Below are 13,311 nucleotides of genomic sequence, written 5' to 3' on the forward strand. Positions count from 1 at the left end.
GTTAGAACAGAGTTAGAACAGAGTTAGAACAGTCTTAGAACAGTCTTAGAACAGTTTTAGAACAGTCTTAGAACAGAGTTAGAACAGTCTTAGAACAGTGTTAGAACAGTGTTAGAACAGTGTTAGAACAGTCTTAGAACAGTCTTAGAACAGTTTTAGAACAGTGTTAAAACAGTGTTAGAACAGTCTTAGAACAGTGTTAGAACAGTCTTACAACAGTCTTAGAACAGTGTTAGAACAGTGTTAGAACAGTCTTAGAACAGTGTTAGAACAGTGTTAGAACAGTCTTAGAACAGTGTTAGAACAGTGATAGAACAGTCTTAGAACAGTCTTAGAACAGTGTTAGAACAGTCTTAGAACAGTCTTAGAACAGTCTTAGAACAGAGTTAATACAGTCTTGGAACAGTGTTAGAACAGTGTTAGAACAGTCTTAGAACAGTGTTAGAACAGTCTTAGAACAGTCTTAGAACAGTGTAGGAACAGTTTTAGAACAGAGTTAGAACAGACTTAGAACAGTGTTAGAACAGTCTTAGAACAGTCTTAGAACAGTCTTAGAACAGTGTTAGAACAGTGTTAGAACAGTCTTAGAACAGTGTTAGAACAGTGATAGAACAGTCTTAGAACAGTCTTAGAACAGTCTTAGAACAGTCTTAGAACAGTCTTAGAACAGAGTTAGAACAGTCTTGGAACAGTGTTAGAACAGTGTTAGAACAGTCTTAGAACAGTGTTAGAACAGTCTTAGAACAGTGTAAGAACAGTTTTAGAACAGAGTTAGAACAGACTTAGAACAGTGTTAGAACAGTCTTAGAACAGTCTTAGAACAGTCTTAGAACAGTGTTAGAACAGTGTTAGAAAAGTGTTAGAACAGTGTTAGAACAGTCTTAGAATAGTGTTAGAACAGTCTTAGAACAGTCATAGAACAGTGTTAGAGCAGTTTTAGAACAGAGTTAGAACAGTGTTAGAACAGTGTTAGAACAGTCTTAGAACAGTCTTAGAACAGTGTTAGAACAGTGTTAGAACAGTGTTAGAACAGTCTTAGAACAGTGTTAGAACAGTGTCAGAACAGAGTTAGAACAGTGTTGGAACAGTGTTAGAACAGTCTTAGAATAGTGTTAGAACAGAGTTAGAACAGTGTTAGAACAGTGTTAGAACAGTCTTAGAACAGAGTTAGAACAGTCTTAGAACAGTCTTAGAACAGAGTTAGAACAGTCTTAGAACAGTGTTAGAACAGTGTTAGAACAGTCTTAGAACAGTCTTAGAACAGTGTTAGAACAGTGTTAGAACAGTCTTAGAACAGTCTTAGAACAGTGTTAGAACAGTGTTAGAACAGTGTTAGAACAGTGTTAGAACAGAGTTAGAACAGTGTTAGAACAGTGTTAGAACAGTCTTAGAATAGTGTTAGAACAGAGTTAGAACAGTCTTAGAACAGTTTTAGAACAGTCTTAGAACAGAGTTAGAACAGTCTTAGAACAGTGTTAGAAAAGTGTTAGAACAGTCTTAGAACAGTCTTAGAACAGTTTTAGAACAGTGTTAAAACAGTGTTAGAACAGTGTTAGAACAGTCTTAGAACAGTGTTAGAACAGTGTTAGAACATAGTTAGAACAGTGTTAGAACAGTGTTAGAACAGTGTTAGAACAGTCTTAGAATAGTGTTAGAACAGAGTTAGAACAGTGTTAGAACAGTCTTAGAACAGAGTTAGAACAGCCTTAGAACAGAGTTAGAACAGTCTTAGAACAGTGTTAGAAAAGTGTTAGAACAGTGTTAGAACAGTCTTAGAACAGTCTTAGAACAGTGTTAGAACAGTGTTAGAACAGTCTTAGAACAGTCTTAGAACAGTGTTAGAACAGTGTTAGAACAGAGTTAGAACAGAGTTAGAACAGTCTTAGAACAGTCTTAGAACAGTTTTAGAACAGTCTTAGAACAGAGTTAGAACAGTCTTAGAACAGTGTTAGAACAGTGTTAGAACAGTGTTAGAACAGTCTTAGAACAGTCTTAGAACAGTCTTAGAACAGTTTTAGAACAGTGTTAAAACAGTGTTAGAACAGTCTTAGAACAGTGTTAGAACAGTCTTACAACAGTCTTAGAACAGTGTTAGAACAGTGTTAGAACAGTCTTAGAACAGTGTTAGAACAGTGTTAAAACAGTCTTAGAACAGTGTTAGAACAGTGATAGAACAGTCTTAGAACAGTCTTAGAACAGTGTTAGAACAGTCTTAGAACAGTCTTAGAACAGTCTTAGAACAGAGTTAATACAGTCTTGGAACAGTGTTAGAACAGTGTTAGAACAGTCTTAGAACAGTGTTAGAACAGTCTTAGAACAGTCTTAGAACAGTGTAGGAACAGTTTTAGAACAGAGTTAGAACAGACTTAGAACAGTGTTAGAACAGTCTTAGAACAGTCTTAGAACAGTCTTAGAACAGTGTTAGAACAGTGTTAGAACAGTCTTAGAACAGTGTTAGAACAGTGATAGAACAGTCTTAGAACAGTCTTAGAACAGTCTTAGAACAGTCTTAGAACAGTCTTAGAACAGAGTTAGAACAGTCTTGGAACAGTGTTAGAACAGTGTTAGAACAGTCTTAGAACAGTGTTAGAACAGTCTTAGAACAGTGTAAGAACAGTTTTAGAACAGAGTTAGAACAGACTTAGAACAGTGTTAGAACAGTCTTAGAACAGTCTTAGAACAGTCTTAGAACAGTGTTAGAACAGTGTTAGAAAAGTGTTAGAACAGTGTTAGAACAGTCTTAGAATAGTGTTAGAACAGTCTTAGAACAGTCTTAGAACAGTGTTAGAGCAGTTTTAGAACAGAGTTAGAACAGTGTTAGAACAGTGTTAGAACAGTCTTAGAACAGTCTTAGAACAGTGTTAGAACAGTGTTAGAACAGTGTTAGAACAGTCTTAGAACAGTGTTAGAACAGTGTCAGAACAGAGTTAGAACAGTGTTGGAACAGTGTTAGAACAGTCTTAGAATAGTGTTAGAACAGAGTTAGAACAGTGTTAGAACAGTGTTAGAACAGTCTTAGAACAGAGTTAGAACAGTCTTAGAACAGTCTTAGAACAGAGTTAGAACAGTCTTAGAACAGTGTTAGAACAGTGTTAGAACAGTCTTAGAACAGTCTTAGAACAGTGTTAGAACAGTGTTAGAACAGTCTTAGAACAGTCTTAGAACAGTGTTAGAACAGTGTTAGAACAGTGTTAGAACAGTGTTAGAACAGAGTTAGAACAGTGTTAGAACAGTGTTAGAACAGTCTTAGAATAGTGTTAGAACAGAGTTAGAACAGTCTTAGAACAGTTTTAGAACAGTCTTAGAACAGAGTTAGAACAGTCTTAGAACAGTGTTAGAAAAGTGTTAGAACAGTCTTAGAACAGTCTTAGAACAGTTTTAGAACAGTGTTAAAACAGTGTTAGAACAGTGTTAGAACAGTCTTAGAACAGTGTTAGAACAGTGTTAGAACATAGTTAGAACAGTGTTAGAACAGTGTTAGAACAGTCTTAGAATAGTGTTAGAACAGAGTTAGAACAGTGTTAGAACAGTCTTAGAACAGAGTTAGAACAGTCTTAGAACAGAGTTAGAACAGTCTTAGAACAGTGTTAGAAAAGTGTTAGAACAGTGTTAGAACAGTCTTAGAACAGTCTTAGAACAGTCTTAGAACAGTCTTAGAACAGTGTTAGAACAGTGTTAGAACAGAGTTAGAACAGAGTTAGAACAGTCTTAGAACAGTCTTAGAACAGTTTTAGAACAGTCTTAGAACAGAGTTAGAACAGTCTTAGAACAGTGTTAGAACAGTGTTAGAACAGTCATAGAACAGTGTTAGAAAGTGTTAGAACAGTCTTAGAACAGTCTTAGAACAGTCTTAGAACAGTCTTAGAACAGTTTTAGAACAGTGTTAAAACAGTGTTAGAACAGTCTTAGAACAGTGTTAGAACAGTCTTACAACAGTCTTAGAACAGTGTTAGAACAGTGTTAGAACAGTCTTAGAACAGTGTTAGCACAGTGTTAGAACAGTCTTAGAACAGTGTTAGAACAGTCTTAGAACAGTGTTAGAACAGTGTTAGAACAGTCTTAGAACAGTGTTAGAACAGTGATAGAACAGTCTTAGAACAGTCTTAGAACAGTGTTAGAACAGTCTTAGAACAGTCTTAGAACAGTCTTAGAACAGAGTTAGAACAGTCTTGGAACAGTGTTAGAACAGTGTTAGAACAGTCTTAGAACAGTGTTAGAACAGTCTTAGAACAGTCTTAGAACAGTGTAGGAACAGTTTTAGAACAGAGTTAGAACAGACTTAGAACAGTGTTAGAACAGTCTTAGAACAGTCTTAGAACAGTCTTAGAACAGTGTTAGAACAGTGTTAGAACAGTCTTAGAACAGTGTTAGAACAGTGATAGAACAGTCTTAGAACAGTCTTAGAACAGACTTAGAACAGTCTTAGAACAGTCTTAGAACAGAGTTAGAACAGTCTTGGAACAGTGTTAGAACAGTGTTAGAACAGTCTTAGAACAGTGTTAGAACAGTCTTAGAACAGTCTTAGAACAGTGTAAGAACAGTTTTAGAACAGAGTTAGAACAGACTTAGAACAGTGTTAGAACAGTCTTAGAACAGTCTTAGAACAGTTTTAGAACAGTCTTAGAACAGTGTTAGAACAGTGTTAGAACATAGTTAGAACAGTGTTAGAACAGTGTTAGAACAGTCTTAGAATAGTGTTAGAACAGAGTTAGAACAGTGTTAGAACAGTCTTAGAACAGTCTTAGAACAGAGTTAGAACAGCCTTAGAACAGAGTTAGAACAGTCTTAGAACAGTGTTAGAAAAGTGTTAGAACAGTGTTAGAACAGTCTTAGAACAGTCTTAGAACAGTGTTAGAACAGTGTTAGAACAGTCTTAGAACAGTCTTAGAACAGTGTTAGAACAGTGTTAGAACAGAGTTAGAACAGAGTTAGAACAGTCTTAGAACAGTCTTAGAACAGTTTTAGAACAGTCTTAGAACAGAGTTAGAACAGTCTTAGAACAGTGTTAGAACAGTGTTAGAACAGTCATAGAACAGTGTTAGAAAGTGTTAGAACAGTCTTAGAACAGTCTTAGAACAGTCTTAGAACAGTCTTAGAACAGTTTTAGAACAGTGTTAAAACAGTGTTAGAACAGTCTTAAAACAGTGTTAGAACAGTCTTACAACAGTCTTAGAACAGTGTTAGAACAGTGTTAGAACAGTCTTAGAACAGTGTTAGAACAGTGTTAGAACAGTCTTAGAACAGTGTTAGAACAGTGATAGAACAGTCTTAGAACAGTCTTAGAACAGTGTTAGAACAGTCTTAGAACAGTCTTAGAACAGTCTTAGAACAGAGTTAGAACAGTCTTGGAACAGTGTTAGAACAGTGTTAGAACAGTCTTAGAACAGTGTTAGAACAGTCTTAGAACAGTCTTAGAACAGTGTAGGAACAGTTTTAGAACAGAGTTAGAACAGACTTAGAACAGTGTTAGAACAGTCTTAGAACAGTCTTAGAACAGTGTTAGAACAGTGTTAGAACAGTCTTAGAACAGTGTTAGAACAGTGATAGAACAGTCTTAGAACAGTCTTAGAACAGTCTTAGAACAGTCTTAGAACAGTCTTAGAACAGAGTTAGAACAGTCTTGGAACAGTGTTAGAACAGTGTTAGAACAGTCTTAGAACAGTGTTAGAACAGTCTTAGAACAGTCTTAGAACAGTGTAAGAACAGTTTTAGAACAGAGTTAGAACAGACTTAGAACAGTGTTAGAACAGTCTTAGAACAGTCTTAGAACAGTCTTAGAACAGTGTTAGAACAGTCTTAGAACAGTGTTAGAAAAGTGTTAGAACAGTGTTAGAACAGTCTTAGAATAGTGTTAGAACAGTCTTAGAACAGTCTTAGAACAGTGTTAGAGCAGTTTTAGAACAGAGTTAGAACAGTGTTAGAACAGTGTTAGAACAGTCTTAGAACAGTCTTAGAACAGTGTTAGAACAGTGTTAGAACAGTGTTAGAACAGTCTTAGAACAGTGTTAGAACAGTGTCAGAACAGAGTTAGAACAGTGTTGGAACAGTGTTAGAACAGTCTTAGAATAGTGTTAGAACAGAGTTAGAACAGTGTTAGAACAGTGTTAGAACAGTCTTAGAACAGAGTTAGAACAGTCTTAGAACAGTCTTAGAACAGACTTAGAACAGTCTTAGAACAGTGTTAGAACAGTGTTAGAACAGTCTTAGAACAGTCTTAGAACAGTGTTAGAACAGTGTTAGAACAGTCTTAGAACAGTCTTAGAACAGTGTTAGAACAGTGTTAGAACAGAGTTAGAACAGTGTTAGAACAGTGTTAGAACAGTCTTAGAATAGTGTTAGAACAGAGTTAGAACAGTCTTAGAACAGTGTTAGAAAAGTGTTAGAACAGTTTTAGAACAGTCTTAGAACAGAGTTAGAACAGTCTTAGAACAGTGTTAGAAAAGTGTTAGAACAGTCTTAGAACAGTCTTAGAACAGTTTTAGAACAGTGTTAAAACAGTGTTAGAACAGTGTTAGAACAGTCTTAGAACAGTGTTAGAACAGTGTTAGAACATAGTTAGAACAGTGTTAGAACAGTGTTAGAACAGTCTTAGAATAGTGTTAGAACAGAGTTAGAACAGTGTTAGAACAGTCTTAGAACAGAGTTAGAACAGTCTTAGAACAGAGTTAGAACAGTCTTAGAACAGTGTTAGAAAAGTGTTAGAACAGTGTTAGAACAGTCTTAGAACATTCTTAGAACAGTGTTAGAACAGTGTTAGAACAGTCTTAGAACAGTCTTAGAACAGTGTTAGAACAGTGTTAGAACAGAGTTAGAACAGAGTTAGAACAGTCTTAGAACAGTCTTAGAACAGTTTTAGAACAGTCTTAGAACAGAGTTAGAACAGTCTTAGAACAGTGTTAGAACAGTGTTAGAACAGTCATAGAACAGTGTTAGAAAGTGTTAGAACAGTCTTAGAACAGTCTTAGAACAGTCTTAGAACAGTCTTAGAACAGTTTTAGAACAGTGTTAAAACAGTGTTAGAACAGTCTTAGAACAGTGTTAGAACAGTCTTACAACAGTCTTAGAACAGTGTTAGAACAGTGTTAGAACAGTCTTAGAACAGTGTTAGAACAGTGTTAGAACAGTCTTAGAACAGTGTTAGAACAGTCTTAGAACAGTCTTAGAACAGTGTTAGAACAGTGTTAGAACAGTCTTAGAACAGTGTTAGAACAGTGATAGAACAGTCTTAGAACAGTCTTAGAACAGTGTTAAAACAGTGTTAGAACAGTGTTAGAACAGTCTTAGAACAGTGTTAGAACAGTGTTAGAACATAGTTAGAACAGTGTTAGAACAGTGTTAGAACAGTCTTAGAATAGTGTTAGAACAGAGTTAGAACAGTGTTAGAACAGTCTTAGAACAGAGTTAGAACAGTCTTAGAACAGAGTTAGAACAGTCTTAGAACAGTGTTAGAAAAGTGTTAGAACAGTGTTAGAACAGTCTTAGAACATTCTTAGAACAGTGTTAGAACAGTGTTAGAACAGTCTTAGAACAGTCTTAGAACAGTGTTAGAACAGTGTTAGAACAGAGTTAGAACAGAGTTAGAACAGTCTTAGAACAGTCTTAGAACAGTTTTAGAACAGTCTTAGAACAGAGTTAGAACAGTCTTAGAACAGTGTTAGAACAGTGTTAGAACAGTCATAGAACAGTGTTAGAAAGTGTTAGAACAGTCTTAGAACAGTCTTAGAACAGTCTTAGAACAGTTTTAGAACAGTGTTAAAACAGTGTTAGAACAGTCTTAGAACAGTGTTAGAACAGTCTTACAACAGTCTTAGAACAGTGTTAGAACAGTGTTAGAACAGTCTTAGAACAGTGTTAGAACAGTGTTAGAACAGTCTTAGAACAGTGTTAGAACAGTCTTAGAACAGTCTTAGAACAGTGTTAGAACAGTGTTAGAACAGTCTTAGAACAGTGTTAGAACAGTGATAGAACAGTCTTAGAACAGTCTTAGAACAGTGTTAGAACAGTCTTAGAACAGTCTTAGAACAGTCTTAGAACAGAGTTAGAACAGTCTTGGAACAGTGTTAGAACAGTGTTAGAACAGTCTTAGAACAGTGTTAGAACAGTCTTAAAACAGTCTTAGAACAGTGTAGGAACAGTTTTAGAACAGAGTTGGAACAGACTTAGAACAGTGTTAGAACAGTCTTAGAACAGTCTTAGAACAGTCTTAGAACAGTGTTAGAACAGTGTTAGAACAGTCTTAGAACAGTGTTAGAACAGTGATAGAACAGTCTTAGAACAGTCTTAGAACAGACTTAGAACAGTCTTAGAACAGTCTTAGAACAGAGTTAGAACAGTCTTGGAACAGTGTTAGAACAGTGTTAGAACAGTCTTAGAACAGTGTTAGAACAGTCTTAGAACAGTCTTAGAACAGTGTAAGAACAGTTTTAGAACAGAGTTAGAACAGACTTAGAACAGTGTTAGAACAGTCTTAGAACAGTCTTAGAACAGTCTTAGAACAGTGTTAGAACAGTCTTAGAACAGTGTTAGAACAGTGTTAGAACAGTGTTAGAACAGTGTTAGAACAGTCTTAGAACAGTGTTAGAACAGTGATAGAACAGTCTTAGAACAGTCTTAGAACAGACTTAGAACAGTCTTAGAACAGTCTTAGAACAGAGTTAGAACAGTCTTGGAACAGTGTTAGAACAGTGTTAGAACAGTCTTAGAACAGTGTTAGAACAGTCTTAGAACAGTCTTAGAACAGTGTAAGAACAGTTTTAGAACAGAGTTAGAACAGACTTAGAACAGTGTTAGAACAGTCTTAGAACAGTCTTAGAACAGTCTTAGAACAGTGTTAGAACAGTCTTAGAACAGTGTTAGAACAGTGTTAGAACAGAGTTAGAACAGTGTTAGAACAGTGTTAGAACAGTCTTAGAATAGTGTTAGAACAGAGTTAGAACAGTGTTAGAACAGTGTTAGAACAGTGTTAGAACAGTCTTAGAACAGAGTTAGAACAGTCTTAGAACAGTGTTAGAAAAGTGTTAGAACAGTGTTAGAACAGTCTTAGAACAGTGTTAGAACAGTCTTAGAACAGTCTTAGAACAGTGTTAGAACAGTCTTAGAACAGTCTTAGAACAGTCTTAGAACAGTCTTAGAACAGTTTTAGAACAGTCTTAGAACAGTCTTAGAACAGAGTTAGAACAGTCTTAGAACAGAGTTAGAACAGTCATAGAACAGTGTTAGAAAAGTGTTAGAACAGTCTTGGAACTGTTTTAGAACAGAATTAGAACAGTGTTAGAACAGTCTTAGAACAGTTTTAGAACAGTGTTAAAACAGTGTTAGAACAGTCTTAGAACAGTGTTAGAACAGTCTTACAACAGTCTTAGAACAGTGTTAGGACAGTGTTAGAACAGTCTTAGAACAGTGTTAGAACAGTCTTAGAACAGTGTTAGAACAGTCTTAGAACAGTCTTAGAACAGTGTAAGAACAGTTTTAGAACAGAGTTAGAACAGACTTAGAACAGTGTTAGAACAGTCTTAGAACAGTCTTAGAACAGTCTTAGAACAGTGTTAGAACAGTCTTAGAACAGTGTTAGAACAGTGTTAGAACAGAGTTAGAACAGTGTTAGAACAGTGTTAGAACAGTCTTAGAATAGTGTTAGAACAGAGTTAGAACAGTGTTAGAACAGTGTTAGAACAGTGTTAGAACAGTCTTAGAACAGAGTTAGAACAGTCTTAGAACAGTGTTAGAAAAGTGTTAGAACAGTGTTAGAACAGTCTTAGAACAGTGTTAGAACAGTCTTAGAACAGTCTTAGAACAGTGTTAGAACAGTCTTAGAACAGTCTTAGAACAGTCTTAGAACAGTCTTAGAACAGTTTTAGAACAGTCTTAGAACAGTCTTAGAACAGAGTTAGAACAGTCTTAGAACAGAGTTAGAACAGTCATAGAACAGTGTTAGAAAAGTGTTAGAACAGTCTTGGAACTGTTTTAGAACAGAATTAGAACAGTGTTAGAACAGTCTTAGAACAGTTTTAGAACAGTGTTAAAACAGTGTTAGAACAGTCTTAGAACAGTGTTAGAACAGTCTTACAACAGTCTTAGAACAGTGTTAGGACAGTGTTAGAACAGTCTTAGAACAGTGTTAGAACAGTCTTAGAACAGTGTTAGAACAGTCTTAGAACAGTGTTAGAACAGTGTTAGAACAGTCTTAGAACAGTCTTAGAACAGTGTTAGAACAGTCTTAGAACAGTCTTAGAACAGTGTTAAAACAGTGTTAGAACAGTCTTAGAACAGTGTTAGAACAGTCTTACAACAGTCTTAGAACAGTGTTAGGACAGTGTTAGAACAGTCTTAGAACAGTGTTAGAACAGTCTTAGAACAGTGTTAGAACAGTGTTAGAACAGTCTTACAACAGTCTTAGAACAGTGTTAGGACAGTGTTAGAACAGTCTTAGAACAGTGTTAGAACAGTCTTAGAACAGTGTTAGAACAGTCTTAGAACAGAGTTAGAACAGTCTTAGAACAGTGTTAGAAAAGTGTTAGAACAGTGTTAGAACAGTCTTAGAACAGTGTTAGAACAGTCTTAGAACAGTCTTAGAACAGTGTTAGAACAGTCTTAGAACAGTCTTAGAACAGTCTTAGAACAGTCTTAGAACAGTTTTAGAACAGTCTTAGAACAGTCTTAGAACAGAGTTAGAACAGTCTTAGAACAGAGTTAGAACAGTCATAGAACAGTGTTAGAAAAGTGTTAGAACAGTCTTGGAACTGTTTTAGAACAGAATTAGAACAGTGTTAGAACAGTCTTAGAACAGTTTTAGAACAGTGTTAAAACAGTCTTAGAACAGTCTTAGAACAGTGTTAGAACAGTCTTACAACAGTCTTAGAACAGTGTTAGGACAGTGTTAGAACAGTCTTAGAACAGTGTTAGAACAGTCTTAGAACAGTGTTAGAACAGTCTTAGAACAGTGTTAGAACAGTGTTAGAACAGTCTTAGAACAGTCTTAGAACAGTGTTAGAACAGTCTTAGAACAGTCTTAGAACAGTGTTAAAACAGTGTTAGAACAGTCTTAGAACAGTGTTAGAACAGTCTTACAACAGTCTTAGAACAGTGTTAGGACAGTGTTAGAACAGTCTTAGAACAGTGTTAGAACAGTCTTAGAACAGTGTTAGAACAGTGTTAGAACAGTCTTACAACAGTCTTAGAACAGTGTTGGGACAGTGTTAGAACAGTCTTAGAACAGTGTTAGAACAGTCTTAGAACAGTGTTAGAACAGTGTTAGAACAGTCTTAGAACAGTCTTAGAACAGTGTTAGAACAGTCTTAGAACAGTCTTAGAACAGTGTTAGAACAGTCTTAGAACAGTCTTAGAACAGTGTTAAAACAGTGTTAGAACAGTCTTAGAACAGTCTTAGAACAGTCTTAGAACAGTCTTAGAACAGTTTTAGAACAGTGTTAAAACAGTCTTAGAACAGTGTTAGAACAGTCTTAAAACAGTGTTAGAACAGTCTTAGAACAGTCTTAGAACAGTCTTAGAACAGTGTTAAAACAGTCTTAGAACAGTGTTAGAACAGTCTTAAAACAGTGTTAGAACAGTCTTAGAACAGTCTTAGAACAGTGTTAGAACAGAGTTAGAACAGTCTTAGAACAGTCTTAGAACAGTCTTAGAACAGTCTTAGAACAGTGTTAGAACAGTGATAGAACAGTCTTAGAACAGTCTTAGAACAGTCTTAGAACAGTGTTAAAACAGTCTTAGAACAGTGTTAGAACAGTCTTAAAACAGTGTTAGAACAGTCTTAGAACAGTCTTAGAACAGTGTTAGAACAGTCTTAAAACAGTGTTAGAACAGTCTTAGAACAGTCTTAGAACAGTCTTAGAACAGTGTTAAAACAGTCTTAGAACAGTGTTAGAACAGTCTTAAAACAGTGTTAGAACAGTCTTAGAACAGTCTTAGAACAGTGTTAGAACAGAGTTAGAACAGTCTTAGAACAGTCTTAGAACAGTCTTAGAACAGTCTTAGAACAGTGTTAGAACAGTGATAGAACAGTCTTAGAACAGTCTTAGAACAGTCTTAGAACAGTGTTAAAACAGTCTTAGAACAGTGTTAGAACAGTCTTAAAACAGTGTTAGAACAGTCTTAGAACAGTCTTAGAACAGTGTTAGAACAGTCTTAGAACAGTGTTAGAACAGAGTTAGAACAGTCTTAGAACAGTCTTAGAACAGTCTTAGAACAGTCTTAGAACAGTGTTAGAACAGTGATAGAACAGTCTTAGAACAGTCTTAGAACAGTGTTAGAACAGTGTTAGAACAGTCTTAGTGTAATGGCAGAAAATGGGTCATGTCATGTCATTCTAATGTTGTTTTAGGCCATGACATGTCACAGAATTAATATCTTTGTTGTTCTCCTGTGTGCAGATGGGATAAGAATATGAGGTCCTGATTATACTGAATATCTACTGTCCGGCGCCTCTTAATCATCAATTAATGCGTCAGGACCGGATTCAGTGTGGAAATGGTCTTTGATTAAACCTCTGAAGAGCTGGAACCGTCACAAACGTGATAGTCTGGTCTATCTCTTTTTGATCTGATTTGGGTTGTGATTATGTTATGTTTGTTACCACCTATAAAAGGTGTACTTTGTAACTTGTAAAGTTAGGTAGGGACAGAACGAACTTGTCTTAGGGAGAGTGAGGGTGTTTATCCACTGTGCACGTGAATAAACTTCCACCTTTTGAGAGAGACCGAGAGACTCTGTTTCTGCTTCAAGTTATTGCCTGGTTACTCTTTACTTGATCATTGTTTACAGGAAACTGCCGTAACAACAGTCTTAGAACAGTCTTAGGACAGTGTTAGAACAGTGTTAGAACAGTCTTAGAACAGTCTTAGAACAGTCTTAGAACAGTGTTAGAACAGTCTTAGAACAGTCTTAGAACAGTGTTAGAACAGTCTTAGAACAGTTAGAACAGTCTTAGAACAGTCTTAGAACAGTGTTAGAACAGTGTTAGAACATTGTTCGAACAGTCTTAGAACATTGTTAGAACAGTCTTAGAACAGTGTTAGAACAGTGTTAGAACAGTGTTAGAACATTGTTCGAACAGTGTTAGAACATTGTTCGAACAGTCTTAGAACATTGTTAGAACAGTCTTAGAACAGTGTTAGAACAGTGTTAGAACAGGCGTTCCATCATAAACTCACCTTCCTGGCGACGTCCTGCAGCTCGTCGTTGGCGGCGTTCAGACTCCGGCTCACGTTGCGGGCGTGGTTCACGGCACTTTTGGACGCGCTCACAGTTCCGTTACAGCCGTCGCCGCCGCACACCGCCGTTCCCGCCGCGTCCCGA

At 36.2% G+C, this 13,311-nt stretch overlaps 1 protein-coding gene across 1 annotated transcript in view; it reads right to left on the bottom strand.

The window, feature by feature from the left end:
- Positions 1 to 13,311, bottom strand: part of LOC140366858 (laminin subunit beta-2-like) — a gene marked incomplete at its 5' end in the record, with an annotated part of 135,122 nt that overhangs the window by 105,215 nt on the left and 16,596 nt on the right. The window contains one exon of the mRNA XM_072453044.1: positions 13,167 to 13,311. This exon is cut by the window's right edge and continues 328 nt beyond it. Coding sequence (XP_072309145.1) covers positions 13,167 to 13,311 — 145 coding nt within the window. The remainder of the gene's footprint in view (positions 1 to 13,166) is intronic.

This window comes from Eucyclogobius newberryi, unplaced genomic scaffold (assembly GCF_026437365.1).
Source record: "Eucyclogobius newberryi isolate DKJ021-1_F unplaced genomic scaffold, fEucNew1.0.hap1 SCAF_198, whole genome shotgun sequence".
In the NCBI taxonomy this organism is placed as follows: Eukaryota; Metazoa; Chordata; class Actinopteri; order Gobiiformes; family Gobiidae; genus Eucyclogobius; species Eucyclogobius newberryi.